This window comes from Camellia sinensis, chromosome 4 (genome assembly GCF_055761805.1).
Source record: "Camellia sinensis isolate YWXY chromosome 4, ASM5576180v1, whole genome shotgun sequence".
NCBI classification, from domain to species: Eukaryota; Viridiplantae; Streptophyta; class Magnoliopsida; order Ericales; family Theaceae; genus Camellia; species Camellia sinensis.
In genome coordinates, this window is record NC_138964.1 from 77,355,314 (window position 1) to 77,380,133 (window position 24,820).

The following is a 24,820-nucleotide window of genomic DNA, read 5'->3' on the forward strand; positions in this document are numbered from 1 at the left end:
GTTTTGACCCTTGTTCTTCTCTATTCTCTATTCTTATTCTTCTTGATATTTTTTATCTTTTCTTTTGGATCAAATTCTCGATATATTCTAGTTTTGAGATCAATGGAATAGCTGAACGGATATTTATAGCCATTCTACATCACTTTTCTTTATCGTCTGCACACTCAGTGATGCAGAGTATAAAAAGAAGCTCAAGGAAAAGTAAATTCAAAAGGTGGTGATATTTGAAAATTTGCATAATTTCGAAGAAAAACTGATAGGAACCATTCGTAATCACGATTCTAGTATTATTAGAGTCTTTTTTTATGATTAGTTTATCTTTTCTAGGTTTATTAAGTTAGGGGTATTTTGATAATTTTATATTTGCTGACATGGGCTGTTGGGGTTGTCTATGGGTGGTCTTAGTTCCTTTTTTACACTTTCTTTCATTTCTTCATTTTCAATCCTTCAAAACAAGATTTTTGGAATTCAAAATATGAATAAATGATGTGAGTTTTGTAGAAAAACATTCATATGCAATGAATTCAAAGTTTGAACCAATTAAAACATGATTTTCTTGCAAATTCTTCAAACCCTTTTATTTTCCAAAACTTTCTCCAAGACTCGTAACTTAAATCCTTCAAAACTTATCCTAGATGATTTTCTAGCGAGCTTATAATAATAACAAAAGATGGAGGGTAGGATTTCTTATCTAGAAATAGTTTTTTTCTTGATTTTCCATTGTGGGTCACTTTATTTAATTGAGTTTTATTTATATTTCTTATTTCAGTCTTAAATTGGTTTTGAAAGTCAAAAATGTTTTTGTAGTTTCCTTTTTTTGGTTCTAATTGGTTTAAAAAGTCTCTTAATTCTATATAAAGCTATGTAATGCTTAAAATTTATTAGAGTTGATATTTCAGAGAATTTCAAGAGCTTTTGAAGCTTCTTTATGTATTGTATAATGTAATCAAACCGTATACCTACGGAATTCTGGTAGTGATTCCTAGACCTATCTTCTTTCTTTTTCTTTTCTGTTACAATTTACTATTTACTGGCTTATAAAAGTGCACTTTTAAACCTCAAAACTCCATGCAGTTACCCCCAAATTAACCTTAATCCCTTTCCTTACCTGTTATCCTTCAATTTAACCCATAAAACCCTAAATTACTCACTGTTTAGGCCGTCAAATAACCTCTGTTTTCAAAGTCCAGCACTGTCCTTCATCACTCAATTTCTTGTAAGCATACTATACTAACTTTTCTATTCATAGTATCTACTGATTGCATAGTTTTACTACTTAATATCTACTCCAAACTTACAATCCTAGGCTAACATTCCCGTGCTCATTCAGGAAAGGGTAGGGACCCTTGCCCATTTTTCAAAACACCCCAAGGCAGGCGCAATGTGCCACTTACAAGAAATGCCTGACCCCTAATTTGCATATTTATATTAGGATTTATGTTCATAACAGATCTTATGGGGTTTTTTTTTATGTGCTGAGGCTACCTAACACACAACCCTCCCTTTCTGGGTTGGAGATTGTGTAAATGATGAAGCATCTCTGTTACATGGACTGTCCAGTTTTGGCTGGAGTTCCTGTGTTGACATGACACGAGTACGGGTGTGGTACTTGAATCAGACACAGCACCTTTGAGATGGATGCTGCTGACCACAGATGATGACCAACAAAGAAGGCCCAATATATATTGCATTTAATAATATTACATTACTTCTTCTTAAGCCTTTCTTATATAAACTGTTTTTCTATTACTATTGCTAATAAAATCTAATGTGTAAATTACCTTTAAATTCATCATATATTTTTAAAAATATATATAAATAAAAGTATCCCCCTACCCGTATCCAACTTTTTATCCGTGTCCCCATGTCCTAGAATCAGAAAAAAATGGAGAATCCGACTCTTGGACACGTATCCTTGTCCGACACTTTTGTCAAGCCCATGTAACACTAAGCACAGCACAGGCAAAGTTTAGCAGTCTAACACACCTATGTAAAAAAGGCTGAGCTTCTTGACTGCAGATGAAGATTGATTGGTTCTTTGTCTTGCGTTGAATCTTTCTGGCTGGAATAACTGATGTTTAATTAACCATTCCCTGTCACTTCTTATTCACTGTAGTTCCTGCACATGCATCTGCGAGTTGCTTGCCCGTCTCAAACTTGGTGTTTGCAAATTGGCACGCATCTAAGGGCTGTTTTAGTGATATTTTGCATGTCTTTATCGTCTCTCTTTTTCCTTTTCGAATTAGTCTCTTTTCTGTCAGTTACTTTCTGGCACTGAATTAGGAAGTAGCCTATTTTAGATTTTTATGAACACGAACATATGTTTTTTCATTCGTATGATATGTTAATGTCAGACAACACATTTAATGGCTGTTACATTTTCAGACATGCCTAGTCGGAGCTGGCCCTGATGGAAAACATACAGCTCTGGAAGCAGTCACGATAGTTCTAGATTTACCACCTCCACAACCTGGGTCGATGTCGGGACTCACATCAATAGATAGGGTGTCTGCATCTGATCCAAAGTCAGCTTTGGCCTTACAGAGATTAGTCCAAGCAGCGGTAACCATGTTTTACTCTCAACAGGATCTTTGATGAGTGTGCTTAGTCACTAATTACCTGTGAAATCTTATGGATAGATTTATCTTATTTTATTGTTAATCTGTGTAATAATATGCTTGCAGGTTTGGTTCCTTGGAGAAAATGCAAATTATGCTGCCTCTGAATATGCTTGGGAATCTGCAACCCCTCCTGGTACTGCATTAATGATGTTAGATGCTGATAAAATGGTTGCTGCTGCCAGTTCTCGAAATCCTACTCTTGCTGGAGCATTGACTCGACTCCAAAGGTGTGCTTTCAGTGGCAGTTGGGAGGTATAAACTTTCACATTACCAGCCCCTGAGAGCTATGTTTCTGCCTTTGTTATTTGCATACATGTCAACTTAGTCTTTGAATATTTTTGTTCTTTTGATATGTTACATGTACTCAGTTACAAGTATCAAATACAGGTGCATATCCTAGCGTTCATACTTTCATAAACTCCAATCCTAGGATATTGGGATATGAATCCAAAAGAGGATGTGTGTGGGGACTCGTTATGGACACACATATATAGTACATATTATATCATCTTCTTAGATAAGATGTTGCAAACTATGTAGAAATGTACTTGAAAACGAATAAGATTTAGAAAAAATGTGGAATTTTTATCTCTCATTTATGTTAGAGGTTAAAATTGTGTCTTTTCTAGCAAATATGAGTTTATTATTCTCTAAACATTGTAAAAAGTTGGAGGATTTAAGTGTCTAAATTGGGTACAGGTGTCGGACACATATTCCACACCCTTATCCTCGTCATATATTTTGTGGACACTGGTACTTTGGTGGAAATTAATCTCTTTGGTGACTAGGTATTTTAAGAGTCAATTAGAATGGGAAGTAGGTAGGACTGGGGAGAGACAGATAAATGATGCTGTCTGTTGGTAGGTAGGGTCAAGTTGTTGAAGGGGAACCCAGCCTCTATAGTAAGTAAAGAACGCATAGAAAAAGTGTCTCCGAGTATTCCTTGATATTTTCCTCCAAGAGGAGGAGTTCCTCTAATTCTATGAATTTTTCTAGAATATTCTTTTCTTGAATATCATTCAAATAAGTTTTGGATTGCTTAGTATTCCACCAATTAATAACCCAAGATTCTATACTTTTATTAAATGAGAGAGAAATCCACCAGCGCAAAAATACTATAGATGCAACATAGAGAAGAGGAGTGAAATTTTTTTTTGCCATTTTTTATTTGTGAATTGTTAATGAACCCATCTCATTTGCCAAGTCTATGTGATTTAATATTTCTATCAAGCATAATATTTTTTATTATTATTATTTCTTCATTCAAATTCGAAGTGGATTTTTATTCTATTTCTATATTATTTCTAGATTCAAGTACTAACCACGGAATCACAAATAAAAAACAGTGAATAGATTTGATGCCTTGTAATAGAACTTTCTACGATAGTAAAAAATATGGATATGCTATTTAAGCAAAGAGAAATTATAGTTCCTGATGATAGGTCGACGTATGGTTGATGGTTGGTCTCCAATAATACTAATTCTTTCTGAAAAGAAGAAAAAAAAAAATCGTTTAGGGTGAATATTAAAATTTCTGAACAAATCTTATCAATTGAATTTATATAATTAAAAATAAATAAATAAATAACTCCAAAAGGTTAAGGTAGTGGGTGCAACTTGGGATTTGGAGAGGTGCTCCCTCCAAGTCTCAGATTTAACTCCTACTAAGATAAATTGCACATTTTATTGACAGACAGATAAATTGCTCATTTTTGGCAAATTTATCTCTATTATGACTGCATTTTGAACCATCAATTGGGATTAAGTAAGCAGGAGAGCCACAGACAAATAGCATCATTTAATTGATAGTGGCAAAAAATAAATAAATAAATAAATAGAGCACCAAAACATTATTTTATTTTATTTTTCTCTTCATCCCTTTTGTATGCATGCAGATTTTGATTTATTTTTTCATTTTTATTTTTTTGTAATGATATACCATGTTTATATACTTGAACTTTCATCTATACTAGTCCCCCCCCCCCCCCCCCCCCGATTTCCAGTTTCATGCAGGAAATATTAAATCAAAAAGGTTATGACTCTGCTATGTGCCGGGTGTGAATTTGAAGTTGTATGTTTGTCATTTTACTTTTATTGTGTTAAGTTTATTTTTCTGTCCATTTCTGGCTTATGTGATTTTCCCAGGTTCGCATTATTGCTGCTCAAGCCCTTACAACCATGGCAATTAGATCTGGTGAGCCTTATCGGCTACAGATCTATGAGTTTTTACATGCTTTAGCACAGGGGGGTGTACAGTCTCAATTTTCAGATATGCATATAAGTAACGGGGAAGATCAAGGGGCCAGTGGCACTGGACTTGGATCTCTCATAAGTCCAATGTTAAAGGTTCTTGATGAAATGTATAGTACCCAAGATGAACTGATCAAGTAAGAGCTTTTACTTTTATTTTCTGTCTCTGGAGGTGTAAATGTTTATTGATCCGCAGAGAGACAGTCCTTGACCCTGTTGACAAAAGTTCTACAATTTGATGTTCAGGGATATGCGCAACCATGATAACACTAAAAAGGAATGGACAGATGAAGAACTTAAGAAACTATATGAAACCCATGAGAGGCTGTTAGATCTTGTTTCGCTGTTTTGCTATGTTCCCAGAGCAAAATATCTGCCTCTTGGACCAACAAGGTACCTCATTTTTTTGGTTCTTTTGTGTGTCTGAAATGAAAATTAGCTGCTTTGCTAGCACCTGAAACACATGAATGTTGTTGTACAAGGAGGCATTTCTCAATTAGTAGTCTATAGACAACTTGTGGATTTATCCTTTGCCTCTTTTTGGTACCATTCTAAGCTGAATTTATAATAGTTTGACTATTCTCATGTGATTTGTTTTATGTTTCTCTCAGTTCTAATGCATTGTTGTTTTTTTGCTTGTGCCACCTTTTAGCCTTTGTTTGGATCTTGAATTTGCAGAATGAAAAGGAAAGGACTGGAAAAACATAGGGAAATGAAATGAATTAAATGAAGCATTTTTTTTCCTCTTACTTTGTTGGGTTGGGAAAATAAATAGATATTTGTCAAAATTATTATTATTATTTTTTTGGCTATTAATAAATGACTAATTTGTATGCAATTTTATTTACTTTCCGTTTCTTTTGCCCTTGACAAATCCAAAATCCGAACATACATCATTTATAGTATTGCAGTCAAATTGTTAGGGCTCTGTTTTAAGTTTTAACATTAGTTTGTGGTCTGTTGTCAACCTGAATCCTATCCATTTACAATAGAATGAAGTTGATTTGAGATCCATTCGTTGAATTGGAATGTGATCAAGATATTTTTTGATAACTCTGTTGAATTTAATCCATGAATATTTATATTTAGGTGGATAACTCTGTTAGTGTGTAATATTTAAATGATATAAGGTAATTAGAGCGTAATCTTTTATATGTAATGGGTTTCGGATTTGGATTGAATTTGGATATTTGAGTATATAATCAAAGTGAAATACTTACAAAAAAATAATCAAGTGAAACATGTTACCAGTATTCATAATTTGTTTGATTTTGGTAGGTGTTATAGTTTTTAGTGGTCTAAGGGAAATTATGTACTTTGGATTACTTCAATATAAATATATGTGCTTGTGAGAGTTTAACTCTAATTTTTGGGTCTCTCTCAAGAGCAGTATACAGTTTCTTTTGATTATCTCATTCTTCTGTCTTTTGTATCAATTCTAACTTGGTATCAGATCCTACTTGTATTGTAGCACAAAAACTTTTCCTTTGTTCCTTGGTTCTTGATTTTGCCCTTTTCTTTTTTTGTTTTTTGTTTTTTGTTTTTTGTTTTTTGTTTTTTGTTTTTTGTTTTTTTTGGGGATAGCAATTTTTTTTTAAATAATAATAAAAATAAAATAAAATTATAAGCTCTATGCATCCCACTATTAGTCGTACCTTCTTGTTAATGGATATTGTAAGATTTGGATAGCTGCAGCCTGCAGCACAAACATATTCTTAGAAAGGGAATGATGCATAAGGGTATGGATTGTGACAGAAAATTTGTGGGTTGGTTGGATCAGAAGGATTGGTCTCTTGTTGGGTACTATGGCGAGTTCATTAACTTGTGGCAAGAGCTAGATTACTATCAGAGTTTTTAGGTTTGTTCCACGGATTCCAAATTGTTCTAGCAAATGGTGGAGTGTATGATTTCCTCATTGGCCTTAATTTAGAGTATGATCATATTCGGGTTTAGGTATTAGGTCAAGATCCTTTTCCTACTCTACGAGAGGTTTATGGTATTGTTCAGCAGGAGGAGAGTCGGTGTAGTGCTATGGTGCATTCCACTAGTCAAGACTGCTCTGCCTTAGTTGTTCCTAGTCTGCAGGATGATAAACTAGGTCAGCCCAAGTCTGGGAGTAAGGGTAGCTCTATTGATCGTGACTTGCTAAAGTGTGATTATTGTGCGAAAGAATGACATAACCGAGAGCATTGTTGGAAGTTGAATGGTTGTCCTACTCAGGGGCAAGGTCGTGGTGCCTCCGTGCACTCCCAAGCATGTGTCCTTCTAGTGACATTAGTGCCCTTTCTCTGGATGAGGTGCTAACCCTCAGGCGTTTGGTTGCTTGGCTTGATACTTTGGTTCCCATAACCTCCTCTTTTTATAGGTATCCTTCCTGATGCAGTTACTGTCTCTTCGTCCTCATCTTTGATCTCCTTGATGAAACGGGTATGTTAGGTTGTAGGCTAGTAGATTCACCAATTGAGGCTAATTGTCATCTTAGCAGTGGGGTTGGTGATCCGGTAAACAAGGAGAAGTACCAAAGGCTTGTAGGGAAACTCATATATCTGTCTCATAGTCAACTGGACATTGCATATGCAGTGGGGGTTAGTCAGTTCATGCATGATCCTCGTTCAGTGCATCTAGATGCAGTATATTGTATTCTAAGGTATCTCAAGACAGCTCCTGGAAAGGGAATCTTGTTCTCCAGCCATGGTCACCCCAAAGTTATAGCACAGCTACTATCAATCCATTTACTAGATATAACATCATACACATCATACAAAATTCTGACTATAGGTATAGAGTAAGCAAAATTATCACAGCTGGGCTTGACAACATCAAAAACCTTATAGTTTAGGATGGATACGTAGCTGTTCTTCCTTCTTTTATTTTTTTAAACATATCTGTTAAATGTATAGATGAGAAGAAGAAGAAGAAGAAGAAGAAGAAGAAGGAGGAATAGAACAAGAGAAAGCTTCTGTAGATTATTGATTCAAAACTTAGGGTTTTCCCCTTACACACAACTACTTATACTAATAAGAATAATACATAAAGACCAAACTACCCCTAACACTTAACACTCCCCCTCAAGTTGGTGCAAAGATGTTTCTCATGCCCAACTTGCAACAAATAGAGTGAAAGACTTTACTACTAAGACCCTTAGTAAAAACATCCGCCAGTTGATCTTCAGACTTAACAAAAGGCATACATATCACACCCTTATTCAATTTCTCCTTAATGAAATGTCTGTCAATCTCAATATGCTTAGTCCGGTCATGTTGAACAGGATTGTGTGCAATACTAATAGCAGCCTTGTTGTCGCAATACAAAGTCATGGGACCACTCCAATCAAGCCCTATATCACTCAACAAAGATTGAAGCCACATTAGTTCACATGTTCCATGTGCCATAGCCCTGTATTCAGCTTCAGCACTAGATCTAGAAACGACCCCCTGCTTCTTACTACGCCATGTAACTAGATTTCCCCCTACAAAAGCACAATAACCAGATGTAGAGCGTCGGTCATCTATAGAGCCTGCCCAATCTGCATCTGTGAATGCTTCCAACCTCAAGTGACCATGATTAGAGAACAAAATTCCTTTTCCAGGGGCAGATTTAAGGTACCTCAAAATGCGATAGACTGCATCCAAATGAGGTACACGAGGATCATGCATAAACTGACTAACTATTCCAACTGCATAGGCAATATCTGGACGAGTATGAGAGAGATATATCAGTCTTCCCACAAGTCTTTGGTACCTTTCCTTCTCCACAAGCTCACCAATTCCACTACAAAGATGATGATTAGTCTCAATTGGTGAATCAGTTGGTCTGCAGCCCAACATGCCCGTTTCTTCAAGAAGATCTAGAATGTACTTCCTTTGAGAAATAAAGATGCCTTTGTCAGATCTAGCAACTTCAATCCCAAGGAAGTATCTTAATGGACCAAGTTCTTTTATCTCAAACTCCTTGGCTAACTGCATCTTGAGATGGGTCACCTCCTCCTCATCATTACCTGTTACAACTATGTCATCCACGTATACAATAAGCACTGTTACCTTATGTACATTGCGTTTGACAAACAAGGTGTGATCCGCATTGCTTTGCTGATATCCAAATCCCACCATTGCCTTGAGGAATCTACCAAACCAGGCTCTAGGAGATTGTTTCAAACTGTACAAAGCCTTCTTTAATCTACAAACCTTTCCAACTGTAGACTGAGATGAGAATCCTGGAGGTACATCCATATATACCTCCTCCTCCAAATCCCCATGAAGAAAAGCATTCTTCACATCTAGTTGTTGTAGAGACCATCCCAAATTAGCCGCACATGACAGAATAGTTCGAATGGAATTCATCTTTGCTACCGGGGCAAAAGTTTCTTGATAATCTATTCCATATGTTTGGGTAAATCCCTTGGCCACTAGTCTTGCTTTGTACCGTTCAATCGTCCCATCTGCATTGTGCTTAATGGTGAACACCCACTTACATCCGACTGGGTGTTTCCCATTTGGAAGAGACACCAACTCCCATGTGTTATTTTTACTCAAAGCTTGCATCTCTTCTACCATAGCTACCTTCCACTTAGGATCATTGATGGCTTCTTTCCAACCCTGCGGAATACACACAGAAGAAAGGGACGAAACAAAAGCACGATACGTAGAAGACAACGAATCATATGACACAAATTTAGAAATAGGGTGTTGAGTACAAGCTCTAACCCCCTTTCTGAGAGCAATAGGAAGACTCAAATCATCCGTAATAGGACCATCAACAACAGGTGAAGAAATGAGATGAGGATCATTACCTGAAGAGTTAGTGGAAACTGGGTGTGGAACTGGCATAGGAGATGATGATTGACTTGGTGGCACAAGAGAAGCCGGCTCTTTCTGACGCCGTGAATAAGTCTTAAGATCAGCTCTGTCCAAACGACCACTGATATCCGACTCCTCATCAACAGAACTCCTAGGCTCCCCCTCACCACAAATAACAGCCCGTTGAGGAGGAGGGAAAAAAGACAACTCATGCTGATATGATGCCGTCTCATCCGCAATCTCATCGATACCACGCTCCCCCTGAGGAGATGGCGGAGGACCAGGAAAAAAAGACTCAGATTCACGGAAGGTGACATCCATACTAACATACAACCTATGAGAGTGAGGGTCATAGCATTTGTAGCCTTTCTGAGTAGCAGAATAACCAAGAAAGACACACCGGACAGCCTTAGGATCAAGCTTCCCACGAGGCCGAGGGTGAAGATGAACAAAATAGACACTACCAAAAACCCGAGGCGGAAGAGAAGAAGTGGGATACGTCACAGGAAGAAGCTCAAGAGGAATTTGGAAGTGGAGGACACTAGAGGGCATACGGTTAATAAGATAAGCCGCGGTAAGAACCGCATCCCCCCAAAAGGACTTAGGAACGTTCATGGTAAACAAGAGAGAGCGAGCAACCTCAAGTAGATGGCCATTCTTACGTTCAGCAACTCCATTCTGTTCAGGAGTGCCAACACAACTAGTCTGATAAAGAATGCCATGGTCGTCGAGGTATGCCCGGAAAGCGCCATCAACATACTCAGTCCCATTGTCACTCCTAAGAATTTTGATAGTAGCATTGAAGAGATTGGATACCATTTTATGAAAACTTTTGAAGCATGAGAAAACTTCATTTTTTGTGCGAAGTAAATAAAGCCAAGTCACACGGGAATAACAATCAATGAATGTGACAAACCATCGATAACCAGAGGTAGAAACAACAGGGGAAGGACCCCACACATCGGTATGAATAAGCATAAAAGGAAAAGTACTTCTTTTATTAATTGAAGGATAACAAGTACGTTTATGCTTAGCAAGCTCACAAGCATCACAAACAAAGTTATTCCTAGGACAATCACGAACTAATAAAGGAAAAAGTTTCTCTAAAATGCTAAAGGAAGGATGCCCCAAACGGCGATGCCACTGATGAAGGAGACGAAGGGAGGAGCCAGAAGAGCATTGCAGAGCCTGAGAGGACAAAGGTGAGGCAGGCATGGCATCCAGAAAGTACAGACCACTTTGTGCTCTACCACTGCCAATCATTTTCCCCGTAGCCAGTTCCTGAAAGACACAATGAGTCGGAAAAAAGGTTACAGAGCAATTGAGAGCAGTAGTAAGGCTACTAACAGAAAGTAAGTTAGTTGAAAAATTAGGAACATGAAGAACAGATGAAAGCGAAAGTAAAGAGGTGCAACGAACAGAACCCTTGCCGGAGATAGAAGATAAAGTGCCATCAGCCACTCTAACCTTATCTCGCCCAGAACTAGGTGAATAAGAATGGAAAAAACTAGAAGTACCCGTCATGTGATCGGTAGCACCGGAATCAATGATCCAAGGAGACGACGAAGAAACACTGAGGGCACTAGCAGAAATACCTGTGTGAGCAAAGTTGGAAGAGGCAGAAGAGGAAGGAGCTAAGGCAGATGAAGAATCAAGTCGAGCCATCAAACGTCTGAGAGTGTGAAGCTCATCCGGGGAAAGAGAACTAGCATCATTCGAGGCACTAGCAGTAGTCTCAGAAACATGTGCTTGAGGACGAACACCACCACCATGACCACGGCCTCGAGTAGGGCGGCCATGCAACTTCCAACAGTGTTCTTTATCATGTCTATCTTTCCCACAATACTCACACTTCAACCGGTCCCGATCAACCAATGGACCCTTACCACCACCTGGAGGCAGAAAAGGTGGAGTATCACGTGACTTGGGGCCGACAACCATCGCTGACCGATCCAGAACAGGAGCATGCACCATAGCACTGCGACGACTCTCCTCCTGCTGAACCAGGGCATAAGCCTCACGCAATGTAGGAAACGGAGAGCGACCCAACACCTGAACCCGTATCTGATCATACTCCAAATTCAGACCAGCAAGAAAGTCATACACCCGCTCCTTCTCCACAGCCTGCTGAAACATAGTGGCATCCTTGGAGCAAACTGGCTGGAAACTCTGGTAGAAATCTAGCTCTTGCCACAAACCACTCAACTCAGCATAGTAGACTGCCAGAGAGCGATCCTTCTGATCCAAACCCCTAATCGTCTTACGCAATTCATAGGCCTGTGCATCATTCCCTTGTTGAGAATACATTTGAGAGGTAGCTATCCAGATCTTGTGAGCAGTATCCATCAAGAGAAAAGTCCGACTAATGGTAGGCTCCATAGAATTGATGAGCCAGGTCATAACTAAAGCATTCTCAGAAATCCATTGAGCAGATAAAGTACTATCCTCAGTAGGTGGCTGGGAACTACTACCAGTAATATAGCCAGTCAAACGCCGGGCGGCAATCGCAAGACTACAGGAGCGGGACCAAATCAAGTAATTAAGACCATTAAGTTTGACCGGACTAATCTGGAGAGAAGGACTATCACCAAGAGTCAGACCACGACTCAGTCCACTCTCCTCCTTGCCCTTAGAGTCCTGACCCAAGCTGTCAGCCATGAGATGAGAAAAGAGGGTGCAAAAAACACAAGCCGGATATCAAACAAGTTCACAAATCACCCAACCAGCACACCAAACACCTTTTAAGGCTAAAACAGTCCAAAAGAAGCCCAGAACAGAGCAACCAGATCAACTACAAGTCAGAAAACCGAAGCAGAGCATCTAAACAGCGATAAAAATCCAAGATAGGGCCAAAATACATCAAACCAGGGACAACAAACCCCCTTAGGGTTCCAGTCGGCTCCCAAGGATAGGAGAAGAAGGGACAAAACCAGAAAAAAGAGGGTCAAACAGTGATTTTCGAAAAATCACCCAATTTTGACGAAAAATCAAAAAAATTAGAAAATTCAATCAATAATGACCAAACAATCAAAATGAGATTATAGGGTGATTACCCATTAAATTTCGAGCATACTGTAAATTTTTTTTTTTTTTTTTTTTTTTTTTTTTTTTTTTTTTTTCTGGCTGTAACAGACGTACCGGGAACAATATGGGGCTCTAAGGAACAATCTTCAAGGAGGAAGATAGTGCTCTGATACCATGTTAAATGTATAGATGAGAAGAAGAAGAAGAAGAAGAAGAAGAAGAAGGAGGAATAGAACAAGAGAAAGCTTCTGTAGATTATTGATTCAAAACTTATGGTTTTCCCCTTACACACAACTACTTATACTAATAAGAATAATACATAAAGACCAAACTACCCCTAACACTTAACAATATCACATTGGTTCTTCTTCAGCTTTTTAATTGATATGGAAATATTGGATGGTCTTTTAATCAAAATATCAATAGTTCTCTCTCTCTCTCTCTCTCTCCAAATTCTTTACTTGTATTGTGATGTCGTCATCCTAGTTACTTTTTTATTAATGTGGTTTATCATTTCTTCTTCACACACAACTGTTCTCACTTTTCTTTTCCTTGCCATATTACAACAGTGCAAAGCTTATTGATATCTATCGCAGTCGGCATAATATTAGCGCATCGAGTGGCCTAAGTGATCCAGCTGTTGCCACAGGGATTTCTGATCTTATTTATGAAACTAAAGCAACTAAAGAAACACATACTGATCCTGATACACTTGATGATGATCTGGTCAATGCTTGGGCGGCAAACCTTGGAGATGATGGCTTGTGGGGAAAGAATGCACCTGCTGTGAACAGGGTAAGAATTCTGACTTGTTAGTTGTACATTTAAGATTTGTGTTTTGTTTGAATTTTAATTTGCAGAATGAAATATAATTTGGAGCAGAAATATCTTCCCACTGGTTAGCACTTCACAGAATATGAGCTTCAAAGAGTTCTTTTAGGGTCATTACAATCTCTACTTTTCTTGTGTTTTCTCTTCCAAATTCTAGTAATTTCAAGTTAGTGTTAGGAAATGTAAAGCTTGAGAGAGTAAAGGTGGAAAACTGCTCTAATTCGGTGAGTCATTGCAATAAATGGTTTAGTCTAGTCATCCAAGTTAACTGTGACATAATAATGGGTCGACCTAGGTTATGATCCTTGATTGATCATCTTAAACCAGGTTATTTGCCTTAGAAAATTATTGATAAATTTCTTGTGTACTTGGGATAATTTTCTTAACCTCGTACACCTGATGGAATCCAATCTAGAATTAAATGTATTAGGGAGAAAATCTGGGGAGCTAGAGCTCTGAAAATTACAATTCAAAATGATAAAAAAAACTGATTATTATGCAATCAATAGAGGTCAGCAACTAACTTCAATTGGGACACAACTGTCTTCTACCCTGGTTGATTCAATAATTGATTTCATCATTCTCAGCAAATTCAATAACTATTGTAAAAAAAATTGATGTACTTCTAGTCTCAGTAGGTTTGATGGAGAAGAAGGCAATATCATCTCCGAACTTGTCATTACAAGTTAAATGTTCAAATTCAAATATCATGGAGTCTCATACTTCAACACTTCAAAATTCTAGGTCAACTAAGGGAGATGATGCAGTCCACAGGAAAGAAAACTTGAAAAAATATATAAAGAATTGGCATGTTTTCAAGGACAGGCCTATAGGGATCAGGTGTAGTTATATTTTTAGCTTTGGTAGATTCTTTTCATCGGTACTGGGTCCGATATTAATCAGCTTTGTTTCCTTGACATTTTCCTAAGTTTTGGGGGATTAGGAGTATTTTAGTCAGTTGCAGAATTTCTGGAATGACGATGGGGAGTGAGAAGGCATTGGATTGAAGAATTGAATTGTAGATTTTGTATTTTATTTTAAATTTGTTGATTATGATTTAAATATTGTCATGATTTATTTTGTTAAAGTTTTCATTAGGGTTTAAGGTTTGCATATAAATAGGCCTTTATGTAATGGGTTTTGTGGGCTGAGTATTGAAGAATTGAAATATTGATTTTGTTCGTTTCCCCCGTTCTCTTCTTCTTTCTCTTATTATCTGTTTCTCCTTCTCTTTTTCCCTTTCTCCTCTAATTTCTCCTGTGCTCTGTTTCTTTCCATCTGCTCTTTTATTCCTTTGTTCTCACTGTGCTGTATAACATGGCATGACGTGGGATTTAGGGATTGCTGATGGGTTGTGACATGGGTCAAGTTTTTTTATTTTTATTCAGGACTCATATTTTGTTTTGAATAGGTTTTATAAGTCAAAAAACTTAATTTTCAAATAGGAACTCAAAATCTTATGAGGACAAGGACTTCTTTGAAGTCTGTAAAGCAAAGTACTTCTTCTAATTCAATGGAGAACACGTTATATAGAATTTGTTTTAGAGCTTTGAAGCTTATTATAGGATTATGTGATGCATTTTGAATATTAGATGCGATCCCTAGATTTTGGGTTAATTACATAGACCTTAACTAAGCTTTCTGAGAAATACACGGACCTTCCCTCTTAGTTTATGAAATTACACTGATCTCCTCCTTAGCTTTACTTGACAATATACATATTCCCTCCTCCCGTTTTCTGTACCTAAACTACGTTATGCTAAGAGTTATAATATTTTTTTTTCTTTTGATTGTTCACCCATTTTACTCATTTTTTAACAAAGGATGATTTTATCTCACCTTCATGTTAGGTTAATGAGTTCCTTGCTGGTGCTGGTACTGATGCTCCTGATGTTGAGGAGAACATTATTTCCAGATCTTCAGTCAGTTATGATGATATGTGGGCAAAGACACTGTTAGAGACTGCAGAAGTGGAGGTATGCATCTGAGCTCATAAATGTAGGCATAAATTCATCCCCAGCAAGGCCTGTGAGGAGAAAGCTTCTTGCTCAAGAATGTTTCGTTATTATTGTAGGAAGATGATGCGAGGTCGTCAGGTAGTTCTTCCCCAGGGTCAGCAGGATCAGTTGAGACATCCATATCATCCCATTTTGGTGGAATGAACTATCCATCTTTGTTCAGTTCAAAGCCATCCACCTATGGATCTTCCCAAGCCATGGTATATAATTACTTAAATTTATTTTAAGTTTGATGTCCAAGTAATTATAATTGTTGCATCTGCTGGCCAAACTCTTTAGCTGAAGCTGTTTGTTTAATTATTAGAATTTTGATGCAATTCAAAGCTGTTTTTTTTTTTTTTAAAAAAAAAAAAAAATCATTGAAGCCTGTAAATATCATGGATGGACGACTTAATTAGAATAGTTAAAGCATGCACCTGAATCTAAAATCAATATTTGGTTGGGCTATGGAACACCAGTAGTGGCCTTTTAGAAGACAGTAAAAGAAAAATGAACCTCCAAAACTCAATATGGAATATATTGTGGCTGCAGTGAATTTAATTGGGTGGCCATCAATTAAACAATATGTTAGTAATTTCTCTTTATTGGAACAATGCTTTGTGTATGTCGAACTTTGCAATCCTCTAACCAAACAAAGCACTTTTGATTCAAAGTTTTCTTCTTAACCTAATCAGCCATCGATCCACCCTTGGTTGTCTGCATCAAGCTTGTCTCAGTTGTTGCCGTAGGTTTTATGCAGAACATAATTTTTCACTTTTACTTTCTGCTTCTGAAGCGACTTGTTCTTCCAATGCTGCCTTTGGATAGAAAATAGCTGTCAAAGATTCAAGTTTTATATGCACTGTTAGGCCATTAGTTTATTTCCTAGTTAGTTGATTATATTGCACATAAAAACTGTGCTTATAATGCAAAATTTATTGTTCACAAGATATAATTGTGTACTTGTGAATTTTAGTTTTATTTCCTCTACATTTTCAATAGGCTGCTGGTATGCAGAAAGAAAAATATAATATAAAAAAAATTAACCAACACTATGTTTTACTTATTCAAAAGCAATCACCTTGGGGGAAACCAAAGGCTTCACTTTGCCAAGCTAGGGTTCTTCTTCCAGCATGAGTTCTAGATATAGTTGTGGGGAGTTACGCAAAGGTCTCATGCTTAATTTGGTGCTTGTTTTGGTCTAGATATCATTTGTGACCTGTTCTCAGTTGATTAAATTATACAAACTATTTTCTGGGATTTTTTTTGTCTTACTAATTGTTAGAATTTACCAATTTACTCCTCCACCTACCATCTCCACTAGCACCCACTTCACCTAACACCTCCACTACACTACACCTACTACCCAAACCCTCTCCTATATAATGCCACTCTGATTTGTAATATAAATCAATCAAGATAAATCAATCAATAATATACATCAGTTTATTTTACATGGTATCAGAGCAAAGTTAATAATTTAGTATTTTTCGCTTCACCGGCGGGCGGCAACCTCGCCTTGGCCGCCCGCCGGACCTCAACCTATTCCGCCGGACATCTACACATACCTTCACCTCGCCGCTCACGCCGGCGTTCGCTATGCCATGAAACAAACCCCTTCTCTCCTCTCTTCAGTCGCTGTCTCTCTCTCTTCCTTAACAGTGGCAATGGATGTTGCTGTTACCACTTCTTCGTCACTCTCACTTCCGTCTATCTCGCTCCTATTCTCGGTGCTTAGAGCTTTGCCAAGTTGTTGGCTTTTGAACCAATCTTGCCAAGATGCAGAATGAGGAGGGACAGAACATGGATCTTTACATCCCCAGGAAGTGTTCTGCCACGAACAGGCTGATCACTGCTAAGGATCATGCATCTGTCCAAATTAACGTTGGGCATTTGGATGAGGCTGGCTGTTATACTGGTCAATTCACCACTTTTGCGCTCTGTGGATTTGTTCGTGCCCAGGGAGATGCTGACAGTGCTGTTGATAGGCTCTGGCAGAAGAAGAAAGTTGAAGCCCGACCTCTTCAAGACCAACCCACCGGCCAATGAAAAATGCACCAACCCAACATGAATGATGTCCACATGGGTTATTATTCTGCAGCACTAAAATTCCACAACTGTTTTCCCAACACATGTGGCACCTCCTTCAACAAGAGCTGAAACCACAAAAGATGTTCGAGAAGCAGCTTCATGTGTCCGTACCCAGTCTAGGTTGCCAAACCCAGTTACAAATCCATCTATATCAAATACATCTGAGACGGCGAAAGTGAGGCCAGTCAAAGGGTGAGGAGCTTTGGGAGGAGCAGGCTGAGGCGTTGGAAGCAACTGAAACCTCTTCACAAATGCCACAAGTGCTGGATTGTTAAGCTTTCTGTTTTGTTTGAAGCTTTGGCACAGAGAGAGAGTGTGTGCGTGTTCACCCCAGACCCACTATCCCTCTCTCTCTCTCTCTGGTATATTCCCTCTCTCTCTCTTTTTGTCCCCCACCATCATTGTTTCCACCACCCACTTTAATTCTATCCATAACAGACCCACTATCCCCACTCTCTCTCCTCCCTTTGCATCCACCGCCCAAAATTCCCTTGTTCCCCACTTCCTTTCTTTTATATATATCTATATATATCTTTTTTTTTATTAAATAAAAAATAAAAAATAATAAAAAAAAAAAAATCTCTCCTCATCAACAGAGACCAAGTCCACACCAATCGCACGGGCTCTATCAGCTGGGGCATATGGATCATGCGAAATTACATGCATACCAAGGCCTTTTGCACACCAACCATATTTTATTCATAGCCGGGGATCAATCCCGATCAGAATTTTACAGCAGCAAAAAAAAAAAAAAAAAAAACAAAAAAAAAAAAAAAAAAAAAAAAATTCCAACACCCACAACAACGGCTTTGTTTTCTTTTCTGCAGACGGCCACCCACCGACCTCACTTCCGCTACTCTGCCGCCGGTCTCTTCTTTTTGCCTCCGTCCTGGGCAGTCCTTGACGGTGCTGCCTCCGTGTTTCTCACTCCACTGGGCACGCTCACTACTCCCCGCTCCTCCACTGCAGCATATGGAGGACCTCCAAATCGGAACATCACAGTGGCCTTCCGCTTCAGCTCCTTGTTTTCTGCCCTTAGCACGCTTATCTCTGCTCGCGCATCCTTATACATGCGTTGGAGCAGAGCCAGCTGGGAGTTTAAATGCTGCACCTCATTTGTCCTACTCTGCAGCCGGTTCGACAAGTTTGTGACCGCCGTCATGCTTTCCACACATGCCTTCAGAGTATACTGATTAGCCTCAATATCAGTTTGCATCGCCATTTTTTGCTCCACCGACCGCATCGGAAAGTTCAATGGAGCAAAACCAGAGGTGTTTGGTTGCGGTTCACTGGCCACCGCACCAGTTATTTCTCTTGTGGGCTCGTTCAGTTCTGGAAAGAGCGTGAGCAGGTTCTGGGTAACTGGACGGGAAGAAGAGGCCATGTTTTTGGGTTGCTAAGTGTTTCAGAGCAGGGTTTACAGAGTGTTTCAGACTGCCAAAATTCAGAGGTTTCCAACTGGTTTGCACAGCCTCTGCCTCAACCTTGGTTATATAGCCGAGGCAGCCACGCGCATCGCGCGCCTCTTGCCACCAGCCGACAAACGGGCCCGCAAGCCAAGGCGCCCACGTGCCTTGCCATCATGTCTGGCTCGTCTTTTGATGAATTGGGCACGCCTTTTGATGGCACGCCTTTTGAAAAATTGGGCACACCTTTTGAGGGTGCGACTTTTTAAAGGGTCCGACAAGACTCTGTAAACTGTCCCGACATTGATTCCGGTTAGCTCCTTTATGGGTCCGACAAGACTCTGTAAACTGTCCCGACATAGATTCCGGTTAGTTTCTACAAGGGTCCGACAAGACTCTGTAAACTGTCCCGACATTGATTCCGGTTAGTTTCTACAAGGGTCCAGCAAGACTCCGTAAACTGTCACAACATTGTCTTCTACAACGGTCCGACATGACCCCATAAACTGTCTTCTACAACGGTCCGACATGACCCCATAAATTGTCTTCTACATCGGTCTGACACCACCATACAGTGTCCTCTACAACGTTACGACACCCCATACAGTGTCTTCACCAACGGTCTGACACGACCATACAGTGTCTCCTATCCTTTTTTATTTTTATGTATTTTCTTGTTTTGTTACTCTCTCCAAACTCAAGTTGGTTAGTTTCTATCCTCCTTGAGTTTGCGGGGGGCTGTTAGAATTTACCAATTTACTCCTCCACCTACCATCTCCACTAGCACCCACTTCACCTACCACCTCCACTACACTACACCTACTACCCAAACCCTCTCCTATATAATGCCACTCTGATTTGTAATATAAATCAATCAAGATAAATCAATCAATAATATACATCAGTTTATTTTACACTAATGAATACAATTTCAGTTAGAGAAGCGTGTAAAAAGTAATGTGCGAGGTGAATAAAAAGAGTTGTAATATAGGGGGGAGCAAAAAAACAGTGTTGTGGTTTTCCTTTTTGTTAAATGGAAAAGAAGACAAACTCTGCATTTCAGTTCTATTTTCATTTTATATGTTTTCTTCAGGTGGAAACAGAAATCCAACGTGAGGGGAAGCACTTATATAATTGCAATTATTTGTTGTTTTGTTAGAATTTTGAAACTACTTAATTGATTTTAAGAGAGAAACAGAAGGTATTTTTTCATTCAAAAGCAGATTAACTACCTCCAAAATGCTGATCAAGTTATGCCTTGGGATTGTGTGTAACCTGTATGACGTTTACAAACTATTACAAACTGATCTTGTGGGTTGAATATGATGCAATGGGTTTTAAACTGATCTTGTAACGAGTTTTAACTGCCGTAACAGGAGAGGGCAGCTACAAGCAGATTTAGCAATCCTTCTATGGGAGGAGGTAGCTCAATGTACGAGGGTTCTCCGGTGAGGAATCTTTAGCCTGTCATCAAAATTTCACTTCTCTATGTTTATGGCATGATTCCAAGTTCTAATTAATTCTTCAAGAGCATTTCAGATTAGAGAAGAACCTCCACCATACACCTCACCTGTTCAGCAAAGATACGAGTCATTTGAGAACCCCCTGGCTGGGAATGGTTCAAACAGTTTTGGATCGGGGGATGAGGAACGAGTTTCTTCAGGGAATTCTCAGTTTGGAACAGCACTTTATGACTTCACTGCGGGTGGTGATGATGAGGTAAGTTGACTCTGATGCTAGTAAAGACAGCCAGCCAGCCAGCCAGCCTTGGAAAACATGCACTACTTTTGGTTTAATGATGAATAATAATATTGCCTTGTTTGGTTACATGCATTACTTTTGGGTCACTTTCTTTTCTAGTACTTTTGGGTCATATTCAGTGGACAGACCACAAGATGGCTGGGTTGGTCCTTCATACTAGTTACTAACCAGTAATGTCATGTACAGTTGGTTTTGCCATTTGATGTCTCATGAACTGAAGTGCCCTCCTATGATAGAAAGTGGTTCTTTTCTAATTGGTTCAGGTTTGGTTGACACGTGGTTTTGATTAATGATTTGTTATTGTTCTTACCTCAACTTGCAGCTGAATCTGACAGCAGGAGAAGATGTCGAAATTGAATATGAAGTGGATGGCTGGTTTTATGTAAGTTACTATTGCAAGTATTACAACAATTTTGGTTGGCTGATGCCATCATTCATCAAACACACTTCTTGTTGTTGCAGGTGAAGAAAAAGCGGCCTGGGAGGGATGGGAAAATGGCTGGGCTTGTACCTGTTCTCTATGTCAAACAATCGTGAAAATACCAAATATACATACATCATCGATACTACAGGGTCCAGTTACCCATTCATACTCAATCCGAGCATTATCAATCAATATCAATATCAATATCATATACGTGATGAATCCAGTGTTTCTTTTTGTAGTATGTATTATGATTTCGTCTATTGCTTTATGAGCTTTGTTTATCTGTCCATTTGTTTGGACTCCCCCTATCCATAGAGATCTCTAGACTTTTTTGCACCTTTAGCCATTTAAAACAGAGAGAGAGAGAGAGAGAGAGAGTTCTGTAGGAAAAGAAGAATAATTAGCCTAGTGTATTCATCGACCGTTATGTTTTTAATTATTATATTGTTTGTTTGTTTGTTTCTGTACCATTGTCCTCCATTTAATTTGTTTGGTTCAGACCTTTTGTCTTGTACATTTGACTGTTCTCATTTTACGTTTTTTAATTTTTTATTTTATTTATAAATAATTAAATTAATTAACAATATTCAATGATATCCGAAATTTATTTTAATTTTCAGTTAATTCTGTTAAATAAAAAATTATAACGAGAGGTATTTGTGATTTTTAAATCACATGGGGTCTATTTGTAATTTATCAATATTGTAAACTTTACCATTAATATGTAAATACTTCTTGAAATTTACAGTGAAATTAAATTTCCCCAATAGCAAATTAGTAGTATTTTTAAAAAATAATTACAGATTTATGGTAAATTTTATAAACTTTAATAATCAAAATCTTAAATTTTTTCCTGAACCTGTAATTATTTTGAAAAAGCACCACTAAGTTGTAATTTTTTCCATTTTTTTATTACTCATATAATATTATTTGATTTAATTTATGTGATATTTTTAATAGATGAGAAATTGTAACGCATTAATTTAGTCTTTTTTTTTTTTTTTAATTACCTAACAAAGTTGAATTAGGCAATTGGTAAAATTTTGAGTCCATTAAAAATCTTGATTTTTTTTAACTCATTTGGCCATTTAAAACATTTTTTTAAGTTACAATTTGAAACATTTTAGGCTTATTTAAAACCTAAAAATACAAAAGAGTCTCAGGTCATAATTATAACTTTTAAAGATTTTTAGAATAATTGCAGAACGAAAAATAGGTGACAACTTATTCAATAAAACATATACATTTTTTTCACAAATTACCAAAAGTTATACTAAATAGATTTAGAACGTATTTAATTTTTAAAGTTGATACTCAAAAAAGGTTATAATAAAAAAGAGTGATACCAACATATCATCAAAAAGTTACATTATTTTGATGTTAGAGTTCTAATATGTTAAATTATTATTTTTTGCTCTTCTTTTATTATGTTACAAATATATTTTAATAAAAAAATTCAAATAATTTTATTATTGTATAGGAGAATAGTAGAGAATAATATATATATATATATTTTTTGATAAATTCTGTTAAATAAAAAATTATGATAAGGAGGTATGTGTAATTTTTAAAATCACATGAGATAATTTGTATTTTTTACAAATTTGAGAGGGTATCTATAATTTATCCATTCTATTAATATCCAATAATTGTGCTACATGGGATTGTATTTTAGATGTGGAATGAATTAATAAATGTTGTATTGTTGAATTAATAGTTAGAGAAATGTTTCATTCCTCTATTTTTTTCCCTTACCCTCGACCAATGATATAACAAATAATACCAACTAATCAACTCTCTTTAAAAATTAGGGAGATATATCATAAGGTCACTAATCAAGCTAGTTGTGATGTCACTGATTAGTGAAAAAAATGCAAATAGAATCAAATAAACAAGCTAAGTAGACAATCTTATTCAAGATAGAAGAATGAAATAATGGATTCATTGTCTCTAAAAACAAATAAATAAAATAAAATAGAATAAAATTGTACAAACAAAATGTACACATTAACACAGGTTCCAACTCCCACCCTTAGATTAATCTATCAAACCACATATACATACACACACAATCAATTCTAAATTAAACCCTCACAACCCCAACATCTCATCGTCGTGGCTGGTATGAAATTTAATTAAATTTTTTTTAATAAAAAGATGTGAAAAAAAATTAAAGAGAATAATGTGATTACTTATAATAACTTTTTGATTAAAATTTTAAATCTCCAAACGAGATTGATAAAAAAACTTGTCTCCCCTCTTGCTCCTCCTCACCACGCTGACCGCTAAAACTAGCCTTGCCGGTTGCCGCCGCGTCTTCTCTTGCTTGCCGATTTGGTAAGTGATCCATTTCTCTTTGCTCTCTCTCTCTCTCTCTCTCTATTTGCTCTCTTTCTTCACTCTATCTGTGATGATTAATCTGTGAATCTGAGAAATAGATTTAATGGTGGTTTTGATATAGATTAACATTTATCTCCCAATTCCAATGACAAATATGAATTTTTTGTTGTTTTTTTTACAAATATGAGTTTTTCTTGTTTAAACTGGTAGCTATTGCTCAATAAGAAAAAAAAATGTCTTATCTGTTAGCTATTGTTTTGAGTATAAAAAAATGTTTGAGTAATCTTAACTTGTGTGGGTAAAAAATGTTTTGGCTAAAATATTCAGTATTTGAGATTTTTTATTTTTTATTTGTAATAGATTGCCAATCTACTTGAACCGCCAACTCGAAACTGATATTATCTGTCAATCGAACTGTTGGTTTTTAATAGAAAAATGATAATTTTGTCAGTCTGCCACCAGCCGTGCGTTTTCCATTTAACTCCTAAACCGCACCGATCTGCACCACGTATACCCCCAACTGCAGTCATGCTAACTTTACATTTATTTTGAGTAATGGGAGAATTATCTATATACTATTACAATTATAAAACATTATCATCTTATTAAGGTCAGAAGTTACAATTGGTGAGTAATGTTAGAGACCTACAGTTTAGATTCACAAATTCACTCATAATAATGTGGTAATCAAAAGTTGACGTGTAACCTATTACCTCAGTGCCAGTCAAATTGTGGGGGCTTTTTATGAGTCTCAAACATTTTTTTTTTTGTAAACACTATTATTATTATTATTGAAAAATTCTAACATACACACATTTGAAAGGGGTGCACCGTATGCACCTCTAGTTATATCATATTTTTCTTTAGTTACGAGCAATTTTCTTATTTAATTATGATACTATTTTAGTTATGACTCATAAATTTTTTAATTATATCTCATATTATGTTTGATTAGGCAAATAATTGTTACCTCAAAACAATTCACTTATTAAATAAATAATTTTAAAAATACATTAAAAAAAAAGGTAATATATTATTATGTAATTGGATAATAAACCCACTAAGATCACACCCCTCTGTGTGTCTGTCATTTACATGCACGGGCGCACACAAGGAATTGGGGTGCCAGCAGGCACAGTTGTGCGGCTCTATGAGTTTATTTCGGAGTTTGTTTTGATAATCTGAACCGTTCATATTTTGGAGTACATCGAGTAGAACAGACGTGTAAAACATGAAGTTAATTGGATATAATTAACCCTTTCATCCACTCACATTC

At 37.2% G+C, this 24,820-nt stretch overlaps 1 protein-coding gene across 2 annotated transcripts in view; it reads left to right on the forward strand.

Moving 5' to 3' along the window:
* LOC114269618 (SH3 domain-containing protein) overlaps positions 1–21,666 on the forward strand; it is a 73,614-nt gene extending 51,948 nt beyond the window's left edge. For both annotated transcript variants that reach the window (XM_028210978.2, XM_028210979.2), the window contains exons 18-28: positions 2,386–2,562; positions 2,685–2,873; positions 4,767–5,008; positions 5,118–5,264; positions 13,261–13,486; positions 15,373–15,498; positions 15,597–15,740; positions 20,393–20,464; positions 20,556–20,735; positions 21,100–21,159; positions 21,240–21,666. In XM_028210978.2, the coding sequence (XP_028066779.2) occupies positions 2,386–2,562; positions 2,685–2,873; positions 4,767–5,008; positions 5,118–5,264; positions 13,261–13,486; positions 15,373–15,498; positions 15,597–15,740; positions 20,393–20,464; positions 20,556–20,735; positions 21,100–21,159; positions 21,240–21,314 (1,638 nt within the window). In that variant the 3' untranslated portion in view covers positions 21,315–21,666. The remainder of the gene's footprint in view (positions 1–2,385; positions 2,563–2,684; positions 2,874–4,766; positions 5,009–5,117; positions 5,265–13,260; positions 13,487–15,372; positions 15,499–15,596; positions 15,741–20,392; positions 20,465–20,555; positions 20,736–21,099; positions 21,160–21,239) is intronic.
* The last annotated feature ends 3,154 nt before the right edge of the window (positions 21,667–24,820 follow it).